This window comes from Rattus norvegicus, chromosome 2, assembly GCF_021556685.1.
Source record: "Rattus norvegicus strain SHRSP/BbbUtx chromosome 2, alternate assembly SHRSP_T2T, whole genome shotgun sequence".
NCBI classification, from domain to species: Eukaryota; Metazoa; Chordata; class Mammalia; order Rodentia; family Muridae; genus Rattus; species Rattus norvegicus.
The window spans coordinates 246082550-246105488 of NC_141535.1; the positions used below are offsets into that span (position 1 = coordinate 246082550).

Below are 22939 nucleotides of genomic sequence, written 5' to 3' on the forward strand. Positions count from 1 at the left end.
GCTGAGAGGAATGGTGGAGATGGTGCTGATGGAAAAAGAATAGCATCCTGGAGAAGGTTGCCTGCTTGTTTCCCTAGCTGCTTCCTTTTAAGGGCCTGACAAGTGCTTAGGTCCGAATTATCAGTGGCACTTGATGCGACAGCCCAGGCGTCTCTAAGAATGAACTTTATAGATCTAGAGTAAGGCAGTGAGTGAGTCCAGGGAGCCACTCCCTGTCCACTCTGGTTACAGAAGTACCCACAGTTTTAAAGAATGGGCAGCTTCTCAGTACTCACTGCCTGTTTAGTCACCATTGAAAGCTCAGTTATCAGAGCCAACACAGACATTGGTGTTACCTTAAAGCCATGTGGCCACACACAGGAAAGTGAATGCACATTCACTTTCAAAAGGGAAAAAAAAATCTATCAAACTCTCCTAGCACGCCATAACGAACTCTCCTGCAAGGAAATACTGCTGATGACGGTACTTCTGAGCATGGGCTTGCATTATGCTCCTCTGTTGGGATTGGTCCAGGTTAGTACTGAGGGCCCATGTGTGTATATATGCCTGCAAGTGCATGTGTGTGAGTCTGTGTGCACGTGTATGTGTGTATGTGCATGCATGTGTATATGCACGCACGTGTATATGCATGCATGTGCACACCTGCACATGTGTATGTATGTGTGCGTATGTGTACATGTGTGTTTGCATGCATGGACCTGCAAGTGTGTGCATGCCTGTGTGCCTGCATGTGTGCATTGCAGGGTGTATTGTATGTGAGCAAGCTGACCCACACTACTAAATCTTATTTGGTAGTCACTAAAACAGAATCAACACCATAGGTAAGAATATTTCTTTTGCCAGCTGAATGTCAGTGTCACTCTGGGCATGGACAGATCTTTACTAAGCTAGCCATGTACACACAGTTTCAGTGCTTTGGGCTGTGTTAGCGCTTCTCACTGCACTGACTCCAGTAAGGACCTGGCGGTTGGTATGGCTCCCGCAGTGGGTAGACTGTACTTCAGGGATGAGTGACAAAGTCAGCGGGTCACTGAGGCGGGTGTTCCACACTGATGTCCGGTTGCCAGTTTCAAGGCTTGGGTGCTTGGTAAGCTGAAGAAGAGCTCAACTAGAGTTTGACTGCAGATTCCAGGAAGAGACTGACTATGTCTCTGTGTTTTATCACTTAAGGCAGGCAGTCTGAAGTGAAGAGTGCAGAGCTGTAGGTTCAGTTTTACTCCCATACTCTACTTCTGCCTATTAAACAAACAGGACCAAACCTGTGGAGTCTGGCTCACAGAGCATCGTGGAAGAGAGGCAGAACAGTGCAAGCAAAGGACCCCTGCAGAACATGTCCTCTGGACATGACAGATCCATGACAGTTTGCTGAGTTAGGGTTCCTACTGCTGTGATAAAACATCGTGACCAAAAACAAGTTGAGGGTTTATTTGTTTACACTTCCAAAACACTGTCGTTCACCAGTCAGGACAGGAACTACGATCTGTCCTGACCTGGCAGGAACATAGAGGCAGGAACCGAGGCAGAGGGGATGGAGGGGTGTAGCTTACTGACTTGCTCACTGTGGCTTTCTCAGTCTGTGTTCTTACAGCACCCAGGACCATGAGTCCAGGGACAACAACACTGACAATGGTCTGGGTCCTTCCCGTCTATTATTAATTAAGAAAATGCCTACAGCTTGATCTTAATGGAGGAATTTTTTCTCTATTGAGGCTCTCTCCTCTCCAATGACTCTAGCTTATGTCTTACTGACATAAAACTAGGCAGCACAGCACACATGAAGTCACAGCAGTTGTCACACACACACGACCTGCATGACTCGGGCCAATGTTTTGAAATGGATGGGAGACAGATATATAAGTCCTTACTCTGGGCTGAGGACTAAGGGCAATTGGCAAGAGTCCTGGTAGGTTGGCCGTGCTTCCCCCAGTGGTTAGTCCTGCATCCATTCACACATGGAATGCACTGAATGGATTCATAAGGTTGCTAAGAGAAGATATGAAGTCAGAGCAGGGTGTGTATACAGGGGAAACAAGGATCTGCGTAGGGAGAGTGCAGGGGGGAGTAAATATGATCTCAGTACATTGTAAACACCCTTGAAATTATGAAGGAATACATGAAAAATCACATAAAAAACTGAAAGACTAAAGTTCATGAGGTTGCTCTTGTAGGAAATGAAAGTAAAGCCAGTCTGGGAAGAGTTTCCAGTCTGGGAAATGGAAGATTTCTGTGAGTTTGAGGCTAACCTGGGGGTATATAGAGAAATACTGCCTACAACAAGAAAATGGCAAAAGGAAATAGAAAAGAAAGGAAAGGGTAATGCTGACTTGCGAAAAGCTGTTTCTAGTAGGAAGCAAAATTATGTGTATCTTTTCTATAGGAATTCTCTGTCCATCCAAACACCCTAATGCTTTCTCCTGGACCTGGTACAGAGATGTTTAGGAGAGGCAGACATTTATATTATCAGTATAGAATTCCTCCACTTCACCTTTGGGAGTTCTCTGAGCATGGCAAACCTATTGGGACTCGCCAACTGCCAGTAGTCCTCGGCTCAGGATAGGGACTCAGGTCTCCCATTCATTCTGAAATATTGACTGGCTCTCTGTTCCTTTAGGAAGAAATCTTCAGGGGGCTGGAGAGATGCCTAGCAGGTACGAGTGCTGGCTACTCTTGCAGGCAACCCAGGTTCGATTCCCAGTACCCACGTGGTGGTTTACAACATCTGAAATTCCAGTCACAGGGAATCTGATGTTCTGCTCTGCCCTTCATGCACTGGCTTTCATGCGGTGCATAGTCATGATGCAAACAAGGAGCATGTAAAATAAAATGAATCTAGTTAAAAAAATTTAGAATTCTTTAAAAGTTTATTATTATTATTATTATTAGTATTATTATTAGTATTATTATTATTATATCATCTTTGGGGTAAAGAGTGGTTTCACCTTGAACCTTTCATGGAAGGCTTTTCTGCTAGGACCACAGAGCACAGACTGACCTTATGCTGCCATGAAACTTTGAGAAAACACACTGCCATCTACTGAAGGATGGGGTGCTGTGACTCCTGGAACATATTTCCCTGCTGAAGGATCCTGGGCTTACCCACTACTCTGTAAAGCCAGTGACAAGAGCTGGTCTGCATGCTAACAAATACTAGGAGAACCTTTACTCCAAGGTTCTCAAGATGGTCGGTGCTCACTGTAGTACATCTAATCCAGGGAATTCATCCTTGGTTTCTTCAAGGTTTTCCATGGTTATGGACGAAGGGCATGGATCTGGTAATGTAGGGGCTCTAGGGTGTAGAGCCACTGGAACCAGAGAAGCCAGTTCCTTCTATCCTGAAACACAGCCCTAGGAACAAATCTGCTGCCTTTAACTGATGTGTTCAGTTCCTCCATGCATTCAAACAAAGTGGCCATGAAACAGTGGGCCATTGGACTAGTATTTGAACTAACGTAGAGCTTCTCTGACATAAAGGCTAATAAAGGATATCAGGGCCCTGTTCCTAGATGATGGTATTTAAGGTTAGACGATATGATATTTCTAATAGGAAATATTAAATATGTGATATTTATCTACAGGAACTCTCAATTTATCCAAACACCCTACTGCAGCTGATGTTGAAGGTGTCTGTATTTCCCTTGGCTTCCAGAGGCCAGCCTCAAATTTTAATTATTTCAAAGAGCCGTGTTAATTTGTTGCAGAACAGTCCTCTGAGGCTGGCCCAGGCTTCTCTCCTGTGCCTCCTTGCCAGCTGTTTGAAGGGTTGGATGGATAGATTGCTTTAAACCCTGCTGTGCTCAGCCCATGTGAAGAACCCTCCCGGGGATGCAACTGTGGGAGCTTTCCTTTATGTTCTTCTCCTTGTACGCAGAGAGGGGGGGCTTAGGGGCAGTGAGTAGGTCTAGGGAAATGATAGTAAAAGATTTATAATGCCAGGAGAGCCAGAGATTATTTACATAAAGACCTTGCGTCTTCTTAGGACTTCATTGCACACAAATTCACACTCGCAGTCTCTGTGCACACTCCCATGCAGACTTAGGATCATATACTTTCTGTGCATTCTGCTTACACACACATGCATGCACCCTCAAACTCACATACATCCACACTCAATGTGTTCACACTCAGACTCTCTCACTTTCGCACACACACACACACACACACACATGAACATACATGCTCACTTATGTGCACCCACGCACACATGCTCACCCACACTCATGTGCACTCATGTTTTGGCAGAGTTGACGTGCTTTACTAAGCTTGAATATAGCTGTGGAGTTATAAAGACTTCACGATCTGAGTTAGAGTCCGTATAGTGTTTTAAAATTACCTATCATTCCTGGCTATTGTAAAATATAAAAATGTCTCCCTCACTATCAAAATGCTACCAAAACGAGTGAGCTCCACCCCCCAGCAGTGATTTTCTTGATGTGGGTTGCTTACCGTATTTGTCAACAGTTGAATACTGGGTGCTCCTATTCATCTCCTCCAAAGACAGGCCCGGATTAGAGTGTGTTCCAACACTAGAAAGTGAATGAGACTCAGTTTTACATGAGAGATGCTGGGCTCATGAAATATGTAAAACAAAATTCAGTCACCCAGTGTAGATTCTGAGAAATGTCAATGCGATGTCCCCATGATTCGGGTTTATAGCATCTTGTTTGGGGTGAGCTCAGAACTGTTGGACTGAGTTAGAACTATGACTAGAGTCTCGTTCTCTTATCGGTTATGGTTACCAGCGTGAAACCATGGGGATGCACTCTACCTGAACCTCAGTTTTTGCATTTGTGCAGAAAGATACGACCCCAATATTCTCAGCACCTTGCTTTAGTGGTTTGATATAGACAAAGGGAGGATAGGGTCTAGATGTGGCAGATACTGAAATCTTTGCTTAAAACCAGCTAAGAACGTGAACGTCTTATTGGTAACATAACAGTGACACACCCTGAGCCCTACTGTGAAATGGAGCCTCCGCAGGACTGGGGTAGTAAGCGGGGCCCTTACACCCAGTACCTTAGTTAACTCTGCATCAGTGTAGCACCACCTTCTTAATCACAGTCAAGACTAGAGAATCCCAGGACAGGGTCTCTAGAGGCCTAGACCTCTACATCCCACAGCCTTGAGGACCCTCAGGTGTGCATCTCCCCAGAGTTCCCTGATCCTCCTCTTTCCCCCAGTTTCCACTTGGGTTTGTCTAAGAGGTGACACTTCCTTCCCAGTTCCCGATCTCACACCCGGCATGTACAGTCAGCCACCGCCCCCAACCCCATTCCCTACCTGTCACCTCTCCCAGCCCTTGCACATAGCGTACAGCAATCTCAGAAGAGCTACCCCCAGGGGCCCAGAACCACCCTTCCCAACTCCACAGGGCTCCACAACAGAACTCTTCACACCATGAGCTCCCAGCCACTTCCCTGACTTTGGTCCCTGCCATTGATGTCAGCCAGAGCCATCAGCCAACATTTCTGGAGTATCCTCCACAGTCTGCGTTGCGGTCGCTGCTTCTTTGGCTTGGCTCCAAACACTGCGAGCTTGAACCATCTCTCTTCTATTAAGGGGAATCTCTCTGCTCGGGACTTAGGCAGTTCTTCTCTTAATTGGTCTCTCGGCTTTCACCCGTGTCGCCGAGTGATACATTCTTTCCATATTTTCCACGGTGTTCATTTTGAAATATAAAGTGGGTTAAGATGTCTGCTTGTTTAAACCTCCCAGTGGGTTCGTGGTCCACTTGGGACACAGTGAGAATGCTCTGTTGTCTTCTTCACCAGATCCTACCTCCTCGCCAACATATTCTGCTCTGTCCTTTGAGTCCTTCTGGCTCCAAGTTGGAGCCTCCACGTTGCTAACTTGCCCTCAAGCCCTCCTCCTAGGGGACCCAGATCCTCATTTGCTGAGAGCATCTGCCTTGCCTTCACCCAGGGCAGGCTCCTCTGTCACGAAGACTTCATTTCACTTGACGCTTTCTCAGCCTCTTCTCCTTTGATGGCTATCCCAAAGTGGCCCATCCTCTGCTGGGGTCATTCCATTTCATGACGGTCTTATTTATTATGGAACTTGCTTATTCCCTGCTCATGTATACACCGACAATTATATCTCAATGCACAATAAAGCTGGGACTCCTTTCTTATTCCCTGATGTGCCCTCAACCCTCAGAGTCACTCTGGCACAGAGAAGAAGCCCCACCAACAGTTTTGAAGAAGCAAATCAACGAATGAATTCTTAAATGATGCATGCCGCTCAACCCTTCCTCCCCTTGGTACATCATCCATAGCAAAAACCTTAGGTCAGCCCATTTCGGCTCAACCTAGGTCCCAAAGGTCGGAAGCCTGAGTGTTCCACTGTGGCTGTATTTGCCTTCTTTGAGTCTTAGAGTCTCCCACTCTTCACCAGGCCCCTGGCCCCACATCAACACAAGTTTGGCCATAGTAACTGACACTAGATTTCTAAACATCCCCAAGTATTCTATTCCTCAGGACTGTGGCTAAACTGTGCACCCTGCTTACATGTCTATGTTGGCGTCTCATTTGCCCCTGAGGGGAAGCAGGGAGTTTTATGGCCTGGAGTGAACATTCTACATGTTATGGTTAGGGGAGGCATTCTACATGTTATGGTGGGGGGTGGGCATTCTATGTGTTATGACTAAGGATGGGCATTCTACTCTGTACCACTGGGTTAGCACTATGTGTCTTTTGCTGATTCCTCTATGACCATAACTGACTTAGGTCTATGTCGTGCATCTGTAAAGCGGGAGGCCTGAGAAGACTTGTATTAGGAGGTGTACTGGGAGAATTAAAAGCTCCTCCGTGCTGGAGTTTAGGAAATGGTAAGCATTGCTTGAGATTGGTATCCTTCCAGGTGAGTCTGCTTTGTAAAGAGCCATGGAGATGGGCTCCACCTCTTCCGCGCCCTCGGTACTTGACATTGTAATCGCAGTGCCACTGTGAGTCTGCTCTGATGTAAAACTGCCTGCATTTGTATACTGTCGAAATCAGCTACACGGAGTGGAACCAAGATCCTGTTCAATAGTGTTGGACTCTCGATGGCTTCTTCAGACTTTATGGTCAGAATGAAAGTGTGTTAAATAAAATCAAGGGCTTCGGAGCTGTACCTTTAGAGAAGTCAGTTTTCTGAAAGCTTGCATTGGCTCAGACGTGACTGCCTCAAAAATAACAGCACCTCCAGACTCACTTCCTCAAGCTGCAAAGAAGGTTTCTTAGAGGGAGGGAAGGACTAAAGAGAGAAAATTCTATTGATTCAGAGCATGACAGAGTCACCTCAATCAACATTAAATAGTAAATAGCACATAATTCTGGCTACAGATGGTTGGTTTACTTTTTAAAATTTAATTTCTTCTTTCAGCGTGTGTATGTGGTCCTGTTTGGACTATAGCTCGGTTTAAGCAACGTGCTTTGTGCGGTAGCCTTGGCAACAAGAGGTAATGGGGAATAAATACTTTATTGCCCAATGACTATCTGATTTCCTGTGAAGAAAAGCCTATCTCTAGGACACCCTGGGTGTTCAGCGGCTCAATGCAGTTCATGCCAGGGAACTTAACCTCCCCCAGGAGATGCCCTGCACACTGGCACATGGGTCTCTCTTCTCAGATGTCAGACAGATGCAAGCCAATCATCCTCAGGTCAAACAAAAGAAGAAACTAGACCCCGGTCAACTCAGCTAGCTCGTCACACCCATGCACACTCCACCTTCAGCATGGCTCCACAGGTGTTCAGTTTAATTTGGGTACCAGGACTTGGGCTGAAGTGGTGACTGCAAAAACATGGCTGGTCTACTGCTACAGCAACCACCAAGCTAGTGCCTGCAACCGTGAGCCCATGGCAGGTAAGGCACACCCTGACTTCTGAGAGTTCCACTGGTTTCCGGCTTGTGTGTGTTCTGAGGCAGGATCTCAGGTAGCCTGTGCTAGGCTCTGACTTACAATGGAGCTGAGCATGACTTTGAATCTTTGTCCCCATTTTGCAAGTGTCTGAATGGTGGGCATTACTCACCACATCCAGCTTGGAGTGTTTCAGCCAGTATTGAAACTAGGAAGCCTTCTGATCCTAAGAGGATGACTATGTTTCCATGTATGTATGGGTATGGGTGTATGTATATGTATATATGTATGGTTATGGGTGTGGGTGTGACAAAGAAATTTTATTTGTATATTTTGTGAGTGTAAGGTAATTTTTTCTTTGTAAGAAGAGGATGAGACGGTTTTAAAGCTGTTTTTGTACAGTGTTATACAATGTATGCTAGTACTGAACAGTTTTCACTTTGAAGTAAACAATCCACATAGGTCCTGCAACTTGCACAGGTACAGCTAGTGCCATTGGCTGAAATAAATGCAGTCAGTGACGTGAAGGACAAGTACTCTGTGCAAAAGTTATTGACTGAAAAACAAGTCAAGACATATGTAAGGCCACAGAGCTACGGGTCACAGAACAGTATGTGAAGAGGGAGGACTTCCCAGCAAGGGCCCTGCTTCTTCACGTGAGGGTACTTACAGAGCCTACTGCCTCAGCTTCTAGGTTAATGGATATTATCTTAAGCAATGTCCTGGAGAGAGAGGGCAGAGTTTCTATACTCTTTTGAAACTACTTCTATTACTAGAGAACACCAAAGTTGAGTAAGAGTGGTGGGTTTACATAGCTCTGCTTTATGGTAAGAATAGAGTGGGGAGGGGGAGGTGTCAGGGTAGAACATACATCAGCTTCCAGCAGGCCCTAGGCAGATTCTCACTCCTGCTTGGCCAGTGGAAAGGGGAGGCGTGTGTCAAAGGACAGGTGGCTGGACATTCAGAAGGAGTCAGCATCAGTCCCTCTGGGTGACTCTCCCTACAGGGTTAGGCTGAGCCTTAGGCATTGTGACTAATTAAGTCAAAAGTCTGAAAACAAATTGAGCAGCTCCCAAAGGGTCCTAGTCATCCTACCCCAGGAAGTGTGAAAGCCAAAGCAATGGTTGGAGCCAGATACAAAGGTGTCTCTGGGAGTCACAGAGGCAATGTCTCTGGCCACTCTGTTCCTTGTGTTCCCAGGCAGTGTGAACTGGTGAGAACCTAGCACATTACAAAGCTGCGTGAGATGCCAGCTTCCGTTTAGGCAGAAGATCATGATCTTCCTTATCGGACTCACCCAGGGATAAGTTTCTTCTTCTTCTTCTTCTTCTTCTTCTTCTTCTTCTTCTTCTTCTTCTTCTTCTTCTTCTTCTTCTTCTTCTTCTTCTTCTTCTTCTTCTTCTTCTTCTTCTCTCTCCCTCCCTCTCCCTCCCCTTCCCCCTCCTCCTCCCCCTGTCTCTCTGTCTCTGTCTCAGTCTCTCTGTTTCTGTCTGTCTGTCTGTCTGTCTGTCTGTCTGTCTCTCTCTCACACACACACTCACATACACATTCACACATACTACATACGTACATATATACTTATATAAACAGACATTCAACCACACATACACACACACACACACACACACACACACACACACACACACACACACACACACACACTGTGCCTGGCTATACATGGAGTGTGGTATTTGTAGCTTTTTAAATAGATGGTCCATTTGACCCATGCTATTCGATTGAAAGGGTTGTTTCCTTTAGAGCTCCATTTCTGAGGAAGAATCACAATGCCACCAAGATGAAACTGAGCGGAGCGTGCAGGAAGACATTTCACAGAAGCCATCCCTGGGGCTGATGGACTGGCTGGGTAGGGCTGGCTCTGGGGAAGGTAGAAAGGCTTCACAGAGGGTTGTATAGGTCATTTTGTGTATTCATTTTGGGTATGTTGAGAGGTGAGTGGGGAGACTCCTAAAACCAGCATTGTGATATTTCTTTATCCAGAAAGGTGTTTCTTAAGCAGTGTCCAAGAAGTAATAAGGAAAGTATTGTCTGAACAGACTGGGACCCTCTCCTGCCATCTCTCTAGAGTTGGAGAAAGAGCCAGTGTCACAGTGAGTCCAAATGGTCCCATTTAGAGCCTCCAAATCAGACAGAGCTGTTGTTTCCAAACTGCGGCCTGCCAAATGCTTTTAGTGTTGGAGAATGAATCACAGGTTTGGCTCTGGGATCTTTTGAATTCTCAGAATATCTCCGAGAGCTCCGAGTCTCCTAACTGCTTCTGTCTATGTGACATTCCAAATAGACACCCCCCCCCAAGAAACCCTTCTTTCTTCATTACCTTCTCTCTTGGGTGACCCCTGAAGCTTTGGGAGTATGATTTGGTGAGTTATGATTAATGTATACAGTTACCTGTGACTTTAACGTAAGAATGGAATAAAAGCCACAGAACACTTAAGTTCAACCACAGATATAACAATGACAGCAATTGCCTATGCTTACTAAGGTCTGCAGACTGCTTAGCTGCTTAGCTTGTAACCTTTTGCAAAAAGCCCCCAATGGCAACAGGGAAAGTACAGACTTTTCTCCACACTGTGGGGATGGAGAGTCCAACTCATAATGTTCAGATGCGGGGCACCAACAGTCAGGGTTGGCACGACGCTGAAGGAGGGCTCAAGCAAATGGCCTTCAGATCTTCAAACCAGACTTTCCCAGTAAACTGCGCTCTGTTTGACTGCAGCATACACCAACTGCTCAATCACCTGGGGACTCACTGAAATGTGGTGAGTAAAGATGAACACCAGGTTCCTTACTGTGAACATCCTTTGTCTTCCCAGCAGAAGTAGAATCATCTTCCTCATGCCTGACTCTGCTTGGTTTACTGAACACTGTTCCTTTCTACGGCCATCCATGCAGAGATGTTAAAAGTGAGGCACACACACGTGTACATACACATTCCCTTACATACAGAACACATTTACATACAGAAACATACACACATGCACCCATACGTATGCTTACACATGTATATACACATGTATACATACATACACATGCACACATACGTAGACACACTTACACACATGCACACACACATATACTCACATAAACACACACACACACACACACACACACACACACACACACACACTGATCTTTTAAAGTTCAGCATTGTGATTCCCACCCCGCCCCCATCTTGGGCAATGTTCTAAGATGTATACATGGGTTCGTCTTCCTATAAACAGCCCTAGCTACATTGAACAACAAGAAAAATCATTAGGTGACTGGTGTGATTAAACACTCTGGGCAAAATATTCTTCCATTGTATTGGGTCCAATTAGGTTTTGTGAGCTAACAATGTCCTCAGGCTACCTGCATTCTGGAAGAATTAGAAATTTGGACTTCAAATAAGACAGTGCCATCCCGGGCTTCACAGCTTTGCAAATGGTGTGTGTGTGTGTGTGTGTGTGTGTGTGTGTGTGTGTGTGTGTGTGTGTGTGTGTGTTTTATTGGATCTTTTTGTCATCTGTCAAAACCATGATCCTATGTAAGGCTATTAGTATAAACATCCTGGCCAGTCGGGACCTGTGTGTGCTTCTCCAAGGGGGAATGCATCCATGAAGGGAGTCATTTCTTTCACTCAAAATGAAGTCCACACACATAATTTCTATCAGAATTTTAGTTGCTTGACACCAATCTGAAGAACTGAATCAAAGGAAAGGCAGAGAAAGCACAGCTGAAATGTTAATAAAGGTGTTTATGCTGTGAAATCAGTGCTTGCCATGGAAAAGGCTGTGAGTGGGTTGGCTGAACCCTTTGGCATTTAGCTGGAAACAAATTGTTCTATTTAAAGTGGATGCACCTCGAGGGATAAATGCCTTGCTCTGCTCCGTGGCATCTTCCACACCGCTCATTTCATCTCTCTCGCACAAAGGGAAAGGCAGCGTTTCTGTCAGAATTGCAAACACCTTGGCCTCACTTTGAAACAGTCTAATTATATACTTTTATTGGTTAATTTATCTATTAAGTTCACATTGTTTATTATGCAAGACCCTATCCTGGCTGTGGTTTTGTATTTGTCAGTATAGAAATCCTGCCTTTAAGAATGTACTAAATTATAACTAATTGATTGCTGCCATTACAGAGAATGGGCAATAGCTAAAATCTTTACGGAGCCAATGATCAGCGCAAAATCTCTCCAGCAGAAAGATCAGACCTATCAGTTTTTTTTCCAGTGGCAGATATACCCAGCCTGTGAATGCCCAGAAAGGTTTGGCAATCGGCCAGGTCAGGGCTCTGCGTGAGCCAGTAGGCAAATGTCCAAGGTCCCACTCAGTTCCCCCATTTTAAAAAGGAAAAAGTAATTACCCAAAGAGCCATGAATAAGGAAAGCACTCAAAGTGTGTACTAAATCCTTGACAGCTAGTGAGTCACCAATATGCTTAACGTTGATACCCCCCAAATCTCTCTGTTTACCTCGAAATTTTAGCAGGTATGACTGAGTTAGAACTGCGAACCATCGCAGATGAGCAGGGCTGGCCCTGACTGCTAAATCAAGGAATACCCTTGAAAGGATAACATCCTTGAAGGCAGACACTTCCCAGCCCACCTCCCACGCTCCCTGTTATTTTAAAAAAAGAAAGGGGAAAATTATATTTTATACCTCAGAGGTACTGGTAGCACAGAAATCGAAGCCCAACTCCTTTGTGCCCCATTTTTTCCAGAATTTATTTTCACCAAGAAGAAAACTGGGATCTTGAGACATGAAGTGAGTGCTTGAGTTCCTCCAGATTCAGATATCAATATTATAGAGGAGTCATAAATATGACCCGGGATGCCCCACTCCTCTCTGTCTGTGGGAGGTTGGAGTCTTACATAGAAAGGGGAAACTGACTTTGTTGAATTCTGGCTACTTGTCACTGCCAGATGCCTTACAGACAGCATTAACATGACCTAAGAAGCCCCTTTACATGTGAAGAAACTGAGGCTAGGAGAGAGTGAGTCATGCTTAATTACACAGATTAATTCACACTCAACCAAGTAACTGCTAAATCACTTGCTATTTCTGCTTCATACTCTTGGCTCTAGAAGCAAGTGTTCCCCTAGCCACACAGCCCCATAGTTAACACCCAACAAAGTGCAATGGCAGGGGCTGGGCTACCTTCTAAAGACACAGACATGAATGTGTTACATGTGGACCCTAACAGCTGGGGAAGGGAAATGCAAGTGCATTCAGCCAAACACCAGTGGAGGGGGAGTCACCTTGAAGTGTGCTCTTCTCACCAAAATGAAAATGGAAAGGGCAGAGAGAGTTGGGGTCCGGGAGCCCAGTCATCTGAGGGTAGGGCAAGGTAGGCTTGCATGGAAAGTCCAAGGTGTTCTGTCTTGCTTACCACTGATACTTAGTGTTTTCGATCTCAAGGACAAGGAGAGGCTGTAGCAACAGTGTAGCGAAGTTTTTTCCTAAACAATGTAACAGTAAGCTGTCAATCAGATGTTTCATCGACAACCAAGAGGTGTTCCGTACTGGCCCCGAAACTGACTGTAGAATGTACTCTCAGCTCCCATTCAGGTTTTGCTGTTTATCTTGATAAGGGTCCTTATCGAAAGAGAATCTGGCTTGATTTATACATGACATTTAGTGGTTGTTTTCCTTTAATTGTTCTGGCTCCAGAACAATTTCCAAGTCTCAGCCCCGAAACCTGTCCTTTATTCCAAGCCCTTGTTTCTTTCCAGTGGTAGAATTTAGAAGGCAAGGTCCTGGTGTTGGCTGCACATGGCGAAACGATGGGTCTCCAGCCCTCTCTCCTTGGCAGGCAGTTGTAGCAGACAGTGTGAAGGAACACACACGTGGAGATGTTTGAAATGTGTCTTTCTCACAGTCATGGTGGACATCAACACTTCCACTTGCATCTAACATCCCACAACTCCAGCTCTCTTTCCCTCATTGATCCTTTCGTTCTCAGACAGAACCTGGCTGTTTCCATATAATTAAAAAATGCGCATCACCGGTTCCCACAAGTCGCCACTCCACTCTGGACCTCTGGTACACCTGGACCCGGGCAGTCACTCCCTGATGTTAGTTCTGGCACCATAGGGCCATATAGAAGTAACCTTAATTTATCTCAGTGGTGGCTGGCTTCAGTGAGGCACCATGCCATGTTAGCCCAGCTATATTCTGCCCCCCCCCCGCAGTCTCTCTGCTCTCCTTGCTAGTCAGCCCTGGCCAGCCCTGGCCAGTGGGGAACTCTGGTCCCAGCTACCCAGTAATATCAAGACTCAACAAAATGTAACCAAACAACCAGATTTATATGGTAAATACTCAATGTACAATACATCCACACAGTAAACTTATAACCAATTGATAAGAAAATAAACTGCCCACTTAGGATAAATTTGCCTACAGAAATCCATCTCAGCTACCGTGGCAATTCAGGACCATGGGGATCTGGTTCGCCCTTCTCAGTCTCCATTTTGATTCTCCCTCCTTCTCCTTCTCTCCCTCCCTACAAAAGCTTTGTCCCCACCTTATTCTTTTACTGTCCAATCACGGCCTTGACCTAACTTGTGCCAGCCCTCATCTGCATAATGACATCAATAGTCTGGTCGATGCTGCCAACTGCACACCCCCTTTTGCACATTCCTCTGCACACATCTGCACTTCTTCCCTTGGCCTTTTATATCCCACACTTATGTAGATGCTTTCCTTGTTTCAAGGATCCACATCCACTGGCATATCCCCTGCACTAAGTGGTTTCCTCCCCACTCTCCTCAGATCCCAACATCTTCACTGCAAAGTTCGTTTCACCGAGCCTGTATGCCATCTCTGCCCTTACACATCTTCTTTCCCACACTCATGCTCAAACATCCCCACATGGTACATGTGGCTGTACAGATGCTGTCCTCAGGCCAGGGAGACCACTACTGTCTTTCTTCTTGTCGCCCTCTATCCTGATCTCCTTGTTGAGCTCTGATACCCTGTGTGTGGCCACTGCCCCTCTCATGGATGCCCTGCCCAGAGCAGGGCACTGTTTCCGTGTCAGCTTTCTCTCCCTCAGAGTGCCTTCCTCAGCACACCTGGGCTCCAGCACCTTGGCTTAGAAGTCTCAGTGTCTCATGGGAACTCTGTCTTACCTGTGCCAGGCAGCAGCAGTCACCTCTCTCACTGTCTCTCACTATCCTTGTGATCTCTTCTTCCTCTGCTAATGAGGAAGCTAACCTAGCCCAGCCCCATCTAATGGATTCTTGATCATAAAGGCTCAAGAATGGAAAGGAAGGGAAGGGAAGGGAAGGGAAGAGGAGAGAAGAGAGAGAGAGAGAGAGAGAGAGAGAGAGAGAGTGAGAGAGAGAGAGAGAGGAGAGAGAGAGGAATAACAATAATGAATTTTAAAAAAAATGTTAAGTAGATAATGTCAGGTTGTTGGTGAAAATCCCCAATGATTGCTCAACCACTCAACAGTCATCGTGGAAGATAAGAGCTCCTTAGTTGGGTCTCTGCCTACCTCTCCTCTGCACAACTCTCTTTTTGTGTCTGTCTGTCCATCATGGCATCTTCTACTCCCCTGGCTTCCTGTCTGAGGACTTCTGTGTTTCCTTTTGGCCCCCTTGAATGTTTTTCCCTAGGTTTTTATGGCCACCCAGCATCTCCTTCAAACCAACTTTGGTTCATTGGCCTGTTTTCTTTGTGTGTACAGCTCATGCAGATATGGAAGCACGTGTGTTTAGTGTCTTCAGCATCAGAAGGTTCTTGGTACTGTGCCTTGACCTCCCTAGGAAGTCACTCTAAGAGGCCTCATATATACCTGTGGATTGCTGTACATATATATACCCACCAAAGAGAGGAGGCTGGTGCTGTCATTCTCACTTTCCAGTGACCCTCAGCTTTGTGGGTACTTAACTCAGATTTCTTGGTGGGGAATGTGAATAAATTTGAGGAAGTCTCCTGGACATTTTTCACTTTGAGAGAACTAGATTAGTACTGGTTTGCTACAGCAGTGACTTCCTCTTTATCCACTCTCCTCATACCCACTCTTCTTCCTCCACCTGTTCCTGTGCATCTATGTTAGCATGCACTGTGCAGAAGCAGCTAACAGCCAGCTCTCTTTACTTGTTTTCTCTTTAGACAGAGTTGACTATGTAGTCTACGTTGGATTAGACTTTGTGACGCTCTTGTCTTATTTTCCCGAATGCTGGGGTTATAGGCATGCACCCCCTCACCCAGTTCCTGGTCTGCGTTTACTGGAAAACAATAAAGATGGTAGGCGGTTAAGTTGTACGAGAGAAAGTGTGTGTTAACCTTTCTGTTTGTCCGAGTCAGATCCTCTATTGTTTCCCCGATACAAGAGATTTGGAAAGTATGAATCAATGAATGAGGAACGACTGAGTGAATGAACAGTGGTCCCTTCTTCACGACTTTATTTATATTTATCTTCAGTTACTTCTGATTCTTTTTATAATAAAGCTTGTGGTCATAGGGCAATCATCTCCCATTCTTTAGCCACCACACATAAAGCTACATGGCTGTAAGCAAAAAATACAGCCATGTGGCGATACACACAGAGGACAACGTCCCCTAGTTCAGCCCCTTCCTTTCTGCACATCACTGACAGAGGAATCTGACAGTGATCTCCACAACAGCATCTTCATTACCACTGTGGGGATGATAGGAAAGTGGAATTAAAGACACAGGTTTCAGCTCTTCTGTGATGGCCTGGCTCATGGAAGAAGAATTTGGTGTTGTAGCCTCAGCTCAATGCTACTCTTTGCTCTCACAGGATAGAGCTATCTAGAGGCCATTGGTCATACTCACCTGTCTCTTCTCAGTCATGTGGCTTCCTCATGGAGAGAAGCACCACTGTAATCTTGTTTGTCTGGTGCCTTATATGGTCCCAGGACTGGCTGAAGTGAACAGGTGGATGTGAAGGTAGTTCTCATGGTTTTCCACAATGACGTGAAGTTCTGGACAGGTCCCTGTGACTCGTGTCAACTTTAGTTCACTGAGAACAGTGAGCTTTTGTCTGTGAAGAGCTAGAGTCAGTGGCTATGTTAGGCTTTCCATGACCCAGCTATTGGCGTTACTGTGTAAAAGTGAACACAGACCACACAGCAACAAAGCAGGAAAGGGCATGGGTTCTGCCCATGGTTTGAATTTGACCAACCTCTGCCTCTGAGCAGTTGTTAAGTCCCGTGTGCACTTCCTGCTCCCCTACACTGGCTCCCCCACCGTGAGCAACTCGCACCATCTTCAGGAAAGAAGGCCGTTCACTTGTCATTCACTGACATGGCATCTCATGCAACAGTGCTGCTAAGGACTAATGGGTAGGGATACATAGTTGCTGTTTACATTAGATATACATCCTCATGTGACTCTCACCAAAAACCTCTGATGAGGATGTGGTTTTTGTCTTCGATATCGGGCGACTTTTTCTAGCAGAGGATCTGGTATGAGCAGCGATGGGGAGGAAGGGTCTATTGTGCCTCCGTGGATTGAGGGTGCTGTCTGTTGTGCGAAGGTGTGGTGGCATGGCGGATAAGGGGGTGCTCAGTGTGCAGCAGTGGGAATGAACAGATCCTCAATCGTATCTGAGCAAATGATGAAAGAAAGAACAAAAAGGGACTCCAAGTGCTTGACAGCTGCTTCTAGTTTCCGGGTTTGTTCCACACCCTTAGTTCCACACCCGCCATCCGGATGGCTTTCCCTCCTCTGTTAAACAGATCGCTGAATAATCTCACAGACACATGTGGTCAAGTGACATATGCAGTCAAGCTGGTAATGAGCAGAAGCCACCACAGCCCTACACATAGAATGTTCAGAGAGCCTAACTAATTTTCAAGGAATTGCAGCGTATGAGGGAGAGAACTTGAGTTTGATCTCAGGGCCATATGAACCCAAGCCTGTCAGCCATTTCTTCAGACCATGGGCGGTTGCATGTATGCATGCATAAATGAAAGTCATAAAACCAATTTTGTCAATGGAAAATAAAGCCAGCAAGTAGCAAAGCATGCATGGAGTTGTCCTCTCTCTCACTTCTGGGTGGAGGGGAGTACAAAGTACATCTTTGTTGGCTTTATTTCCTTGGGTTCCTTTGTGTAAATTCTGATCTCTGCAAGAAATTCCATGTTCCTTTGTTCTTCATGACAGGCCAGACTGAAATGGAAAGGGTTTGAAACTCTCCAAACTCTTTGAGCAAGTGGAACATTGATCTCCACAAATCATCTGAAACACCCTAAGGGAGGTTAAAAATTAGAAGCGATGTATGTGTTTGTTTTTGTTTTAAGTGAGTGTACACCAAACCACTGGGACTGTTGCTTCCCCGTACACTGGCAGAACTTTGCTCCTCCCTCTGTGCATTCCGTTCTGTCAGATCCTGAATAACAGAGTAGCATGGTGTTGCCAGGTGCCTTGCCCTCCTGACGTTCTCTGTAGACCTGTAGGGTTCATAGCCCTCTTCTGTTTGATGTTCTGTGACAGCTCTTTGAGTCCTGGGCAGCCCAGGGCTCGACACTTCTTGCTGATCACACCACTGCTCCGGCCTTCTGTTTTGGCAGAAACATGACTAGATTTGGTAAGAAGTGCTTCGTGGCTTTTTCACAGCTTGATCTTGATGGCCACTTTCATAGTGAAACCTTAATACTTGGCAAACCAGAAAGCCGACCCCTTCCAAGCAGCAGCTAACTCTGTGTCCTTGGTCTTTGGGGCCTGGCACTGAGCTCATGTTTGCAAAATGACTTTGGTTGGACTGAGCTTCTGGAGATTTGTCCAGCTTCTTCTCTCAGCAGAATTTCTGTGTGTAGGTCAAACAGTGGGTTAGCATTGTGGTGTCAATTCAGGCTGAACCGGGTTTTTAATTCCAGCATCTCCACAGCCTATGGGGGACCTTCCCAGACCTCACTTTTCTCCTCCACACCACAAGGAAAATAAGATCCCTGCCTCTGTGAGGATTATGCCAGATGATGTAAGTGCAAAGGGCTTAGAAGAAAGCCTGAGACACAGTGTGTGTGTTCAGTAAGCATCACCATAACACACCTACAGGGTATTATATCGTAACACATACTAGGTGCGCTGTAAACACCAGCTATCTTCAGGGTGAGTCTTCGCAGCCACCCTATGTATAACCACAAGCCACAGCCCTTTCTGTACCCAGCTTCCTCCCGTTGCTTCAGAATACTACATGATTCATTCATTTGTCAGGGTTGCTTTGTTTTGTTTTGTTTCTGAGACAGAGTCATAAGCAGTTCAGGCTGGCTTCCAACTCCTCATGTAAATGAGGATGATCTGAACTCCTAATCCTCCTGCCCCTACCTCTCTAGTGCTGGGGTTGCAGCCTTACATCCACATGCCTAGTTTATGGTGGTGCATGCCAGGCTGGGTATCCTGGTGCTGGGAATCAAATCTTGGTGTCCTGTATGACAAGAGCACCCTATCAGTGCAGCTGCCTCTACAACCTACATAGTTTATTTATATCACTCCACTCAACACCTGAATTAAATCTTTATAGGGCACTCAATGACTGATGTATTTGATGTCATGTGAGTATCCTAGAATTGTAAACCCTTGATAAGTTGTGATTATTACTATTATTATTACTATTATTGCTAAGTAAATGAATTAAGGAATAATCATAGCACAGAACAAAAATATGTGGGAGCTCTTTTATGAGGTCCACTCAGAGACTACTTTGCTGTCATTTGCTCACATGTTTTCTTGCCATTATTTCTGAAAAAGAAAAGATTCTGTGCCCATCTTACAGAAAGTTCCCAGTTAGTCCAGACCCAGCAAAGCTGGTCACATATCAAAGCAAGATGGAGTCCTTAGAGGTGAGGAACAGAAGATCTTCTAGTAGTCAGTAAAAGAGCAAGGGTCTTTTGAATCCGTAGGTCCACAGGGACCTTCTTTCCTTGTGTTACCCAAACTGGTACAAGCAGGCTGGAGCAGTCACAATAGATGTCATAATCAATATGACATTACTGTCACCACTCCACAGATGCTCTGCTAATATAATATTGACTGTGTATTTTAAAGATGTTTCCTGTTGAGGAAATCACTAGAGGCTTGGGGGATACAAAACTACATGGTTGTGTGTGGCCAACCATCATGGTAACGAGGCTGCTGCCAACATTTGGGCACACTTATTGGTTGAATGCAGCAGGCACACCTCACCCAGACCTTTGCAATGAACCATGGCTTGTGCAGTTTCCCTCTTCTTTATGTATGTGGCATCGGGGATGTAGAGAACCACAGAAATCACATGCAGAACTAACTCCTTGCCTTTGTACATCCACAGGATTCACGAACATTTCAACTAGGATCACGTGTGTGAGGCGTTTTGAAATCATAACACTGATTCTACCTCGTATCCCTTAATTTTCCTAGCAGAAATGGGGCAAGGTATTTATGTATTTATGATTATTTTTACCATGAGGGAACATGACAAGAACGAACCATGTCACATGCCTGAGGTCACCTGGCTTAAGTCGAGACAGGAGAGAAACTTCAGTATGATTCATCCTTGAGTAGCTCCAAAGGATGCTAGGCTACAGGAAGCCATGTGGAGGGCTGTAGGGGAGGTCTGGGGTCCTTGTACTCATTATTAATCTGGGTCTTCAGATTCTAGTCTGGAAGTCAGACAGCTGAACCTCTGGACGTGGGCTTGCACAGTCTGTGCATGATGTAGGCTTTTATTTTATGTGTCTGAGCCTAATTCTGAATCCCCTCTATAGTTTCTTCCAACCCCACTGGTTTAGAATCTGTGGTTCAGCGACTGAGACGCGAACCTTTTGGAGCGCTCTGAAAGACTGACTCCATCATGCAGCTGTGTGAGGCGCAGCACCCTCCGGATGTGTCTGCACTCTGTGGAGGGAGAAGTCACGAATCTCTTACTGTAGACATCCCCATCCATCTCTCAGGAAGCGTACCTCTCTGTCTTCTAATGTGAGACCTGGATGTGAAAGGAAGTGGTGTCTGGGGACTGGTAATCGGAGCTGTGGCGTGTTCCCATAGGAACGCTAGGCCCTCACTTCCTTCCTTTGTTTATGCAGGCTCGGCAGCAGCTGCTGCCTTTGGATTCTGGCTCCAGCAAGCGGAGGCAGCAGATCCAAGCGCAGAACCACCCTGACCGTCTCTCTTTGAAGCTCTTGAGTCTTCAGCCTTCTATTTGTGTCTGGCTCTGATTCATCATGGGCCTGAATGCTTCACCTGCTATATCAAGTTTCCAATAGCGCTTGAAACAGATTTCATCAAAAAAAAAAAAAAAAAAAAAAGGAACAAACACTGTCCAGCAAATCTCAGCGCGGGGGATTTGAGGGGAGAAGGATAGGGAATGAGGCCGATGGCAATTATTTGCGGTCTTCGATTGCTGGCGAATATTGATATACATATGTCCTTCATTTCATTTTGTTTCTGTTCTACCAGGGTATCAGCCACCTGCTTGGAAGATTAACAATGGCTGGATGCAGACCCAGGGCTTTGGAGAAGTTATTATTCATATTAGGACTGGCATTATGAATAGGATAGTGTGGATTTTCTTTAAAAAGCAATTCTTACTTATTCTCGGAGATCAAAGCACTTCACACTCAAGCAGGAAGAGCTAAAGACGTAGACTCACTCAGTTGCTACAGATTCCTTCATCAGTGCCTCTGCTCCCTTATTATAAAAATCCATCATGCTTTGCTGAAAATGGCCTGCTCACACTGTGAGGACAGATACCTGGTGCATCCTGCCGATCCCTTGGCCTTAAAAACATTGGGGTTTCAGCAATAACTTTCTAGACAGAAGAAGGAGCAGGGGAAGTGAAGAAGGGGTTGTAGAAATGGTAGCATGTGGGTACTGTGGGGATGGCTCCGATGGTAAAGGTTTGCCTTGCAAACAAGAGAGCCTGAGTTCTCTCCCCAGGACAGGGCACGCTATACATTTGTCATCCCGGCAGTTAGCGGCGTAAGCAAGAGAATCAGGGCAACCCTTGTCTGCATCGGAAGCTTGAGGGCAGCCTGGGCTACATGAGACTAAGAAGCAATCAAAATAAAGCAAAAGGCTTTATTAACTGTAGCTCGCAGTTACAGGGAGTGAACGCTGGCGGGGTTAGGGGTGGGGAGAAGGGATAGAAATAGCAGGGAGAGAAATACCAGAGATGTAGAGATTCTGGAAGTCTCTATTCACGCTTAATCATTCTTCTGGCCACCGTAACCACCAGGGGATCACTCAGCAGCTCCTTTTACCTCACTTGGTCACAACACTCCTGTGTACCCCACAGTACACTATCTTTCTGGTTCTTGTTCCACTAGCTGGCACTACCAGATTGGCTGTCTTTCCTCAAGACCTGTACACGCTTCTGCCAGACTCACTTTCTTAATCCAGTTTGTACCTAACCCCAACTTGAAGCTGTGGGAAAAAGTCAGATCTTAATCTTAGTGTTGCTTTCCTGGATGTTGCTTCATTTCCTTAGTGTTGCTACCCTGGTTCTCAGGGAGGAGTTCCTGGATTTGCCTCAGTGCCCTGTGAGCAGTCTGGAAAAGCAGTTTCTAGGACCATCATCCTACCAGGCCCGAGACCCAGGACGTGGGTCCAGTAACCTGTGCCACAAGAGGCCTCTGGGTGATTCCACCCCCTTCCTATTTCGACAGCTACTAGGTCTGTTGAAAACTATGACCTCTGGTTCCAGATAGTTGAATTTCAAACATGAGTTTCTCATGTTGTAGCCAACGCTCAAGTTCTCTTCACACATGCTGGGTATGTTTTTCACATGAATCACTTTAGGGAACTGAGCACAGCGAATCTGGAGGAACGGCTGATCGCCAAGCCTGTCTGTGGAGTCTTAACCATAGGCCACCACTGCTAACTCTCCTTACCAACCACCTACTTACACAAGCCCATTCTTGCAGCTTGCTCTGCAGACCCTCTTTCCACTCCCCGGGCATTCCTGTGCCCCTGGCACTGCGCCTTGATCACCTATGGGCTCAAGTGCTCGATGTGTGTTAGTGAGGGTAGATGCCAGAAAATTCTCGACAGTAATTAAGCATCCTGGGGAAGAAGCTCTGTAGGAATCGGGTTGCATGAAAATCCTAATGGAAGTTAATGAGGCATCGACTTACTCTCTGACCTGGGAAAATAGGATA

General features: G+C 45.8%; 1 protein-coding gene across 3 annotated transcripts in view; it reads right to left on the reverse strand.

Annotated features, from left to right (window-relative positions):
• Nucleotides 1-22939, reverse strand: part of Tnni3k (TNNI3 interacting kinase) — a 267980-nt gene that overhangs the window by 942 nt on the left and 244099 nt on the right. For all 3 annotated transcript variants that reach the window (XM_087620881.1, XM_087620885.1, NM_181769.1), the window contains 1 exon segment: nucleotides 4444-4523. In XM_087620881.1, the coding sequence (XP_087477007.1) occupies nucleotides 4444-4523 (80 nt within the window).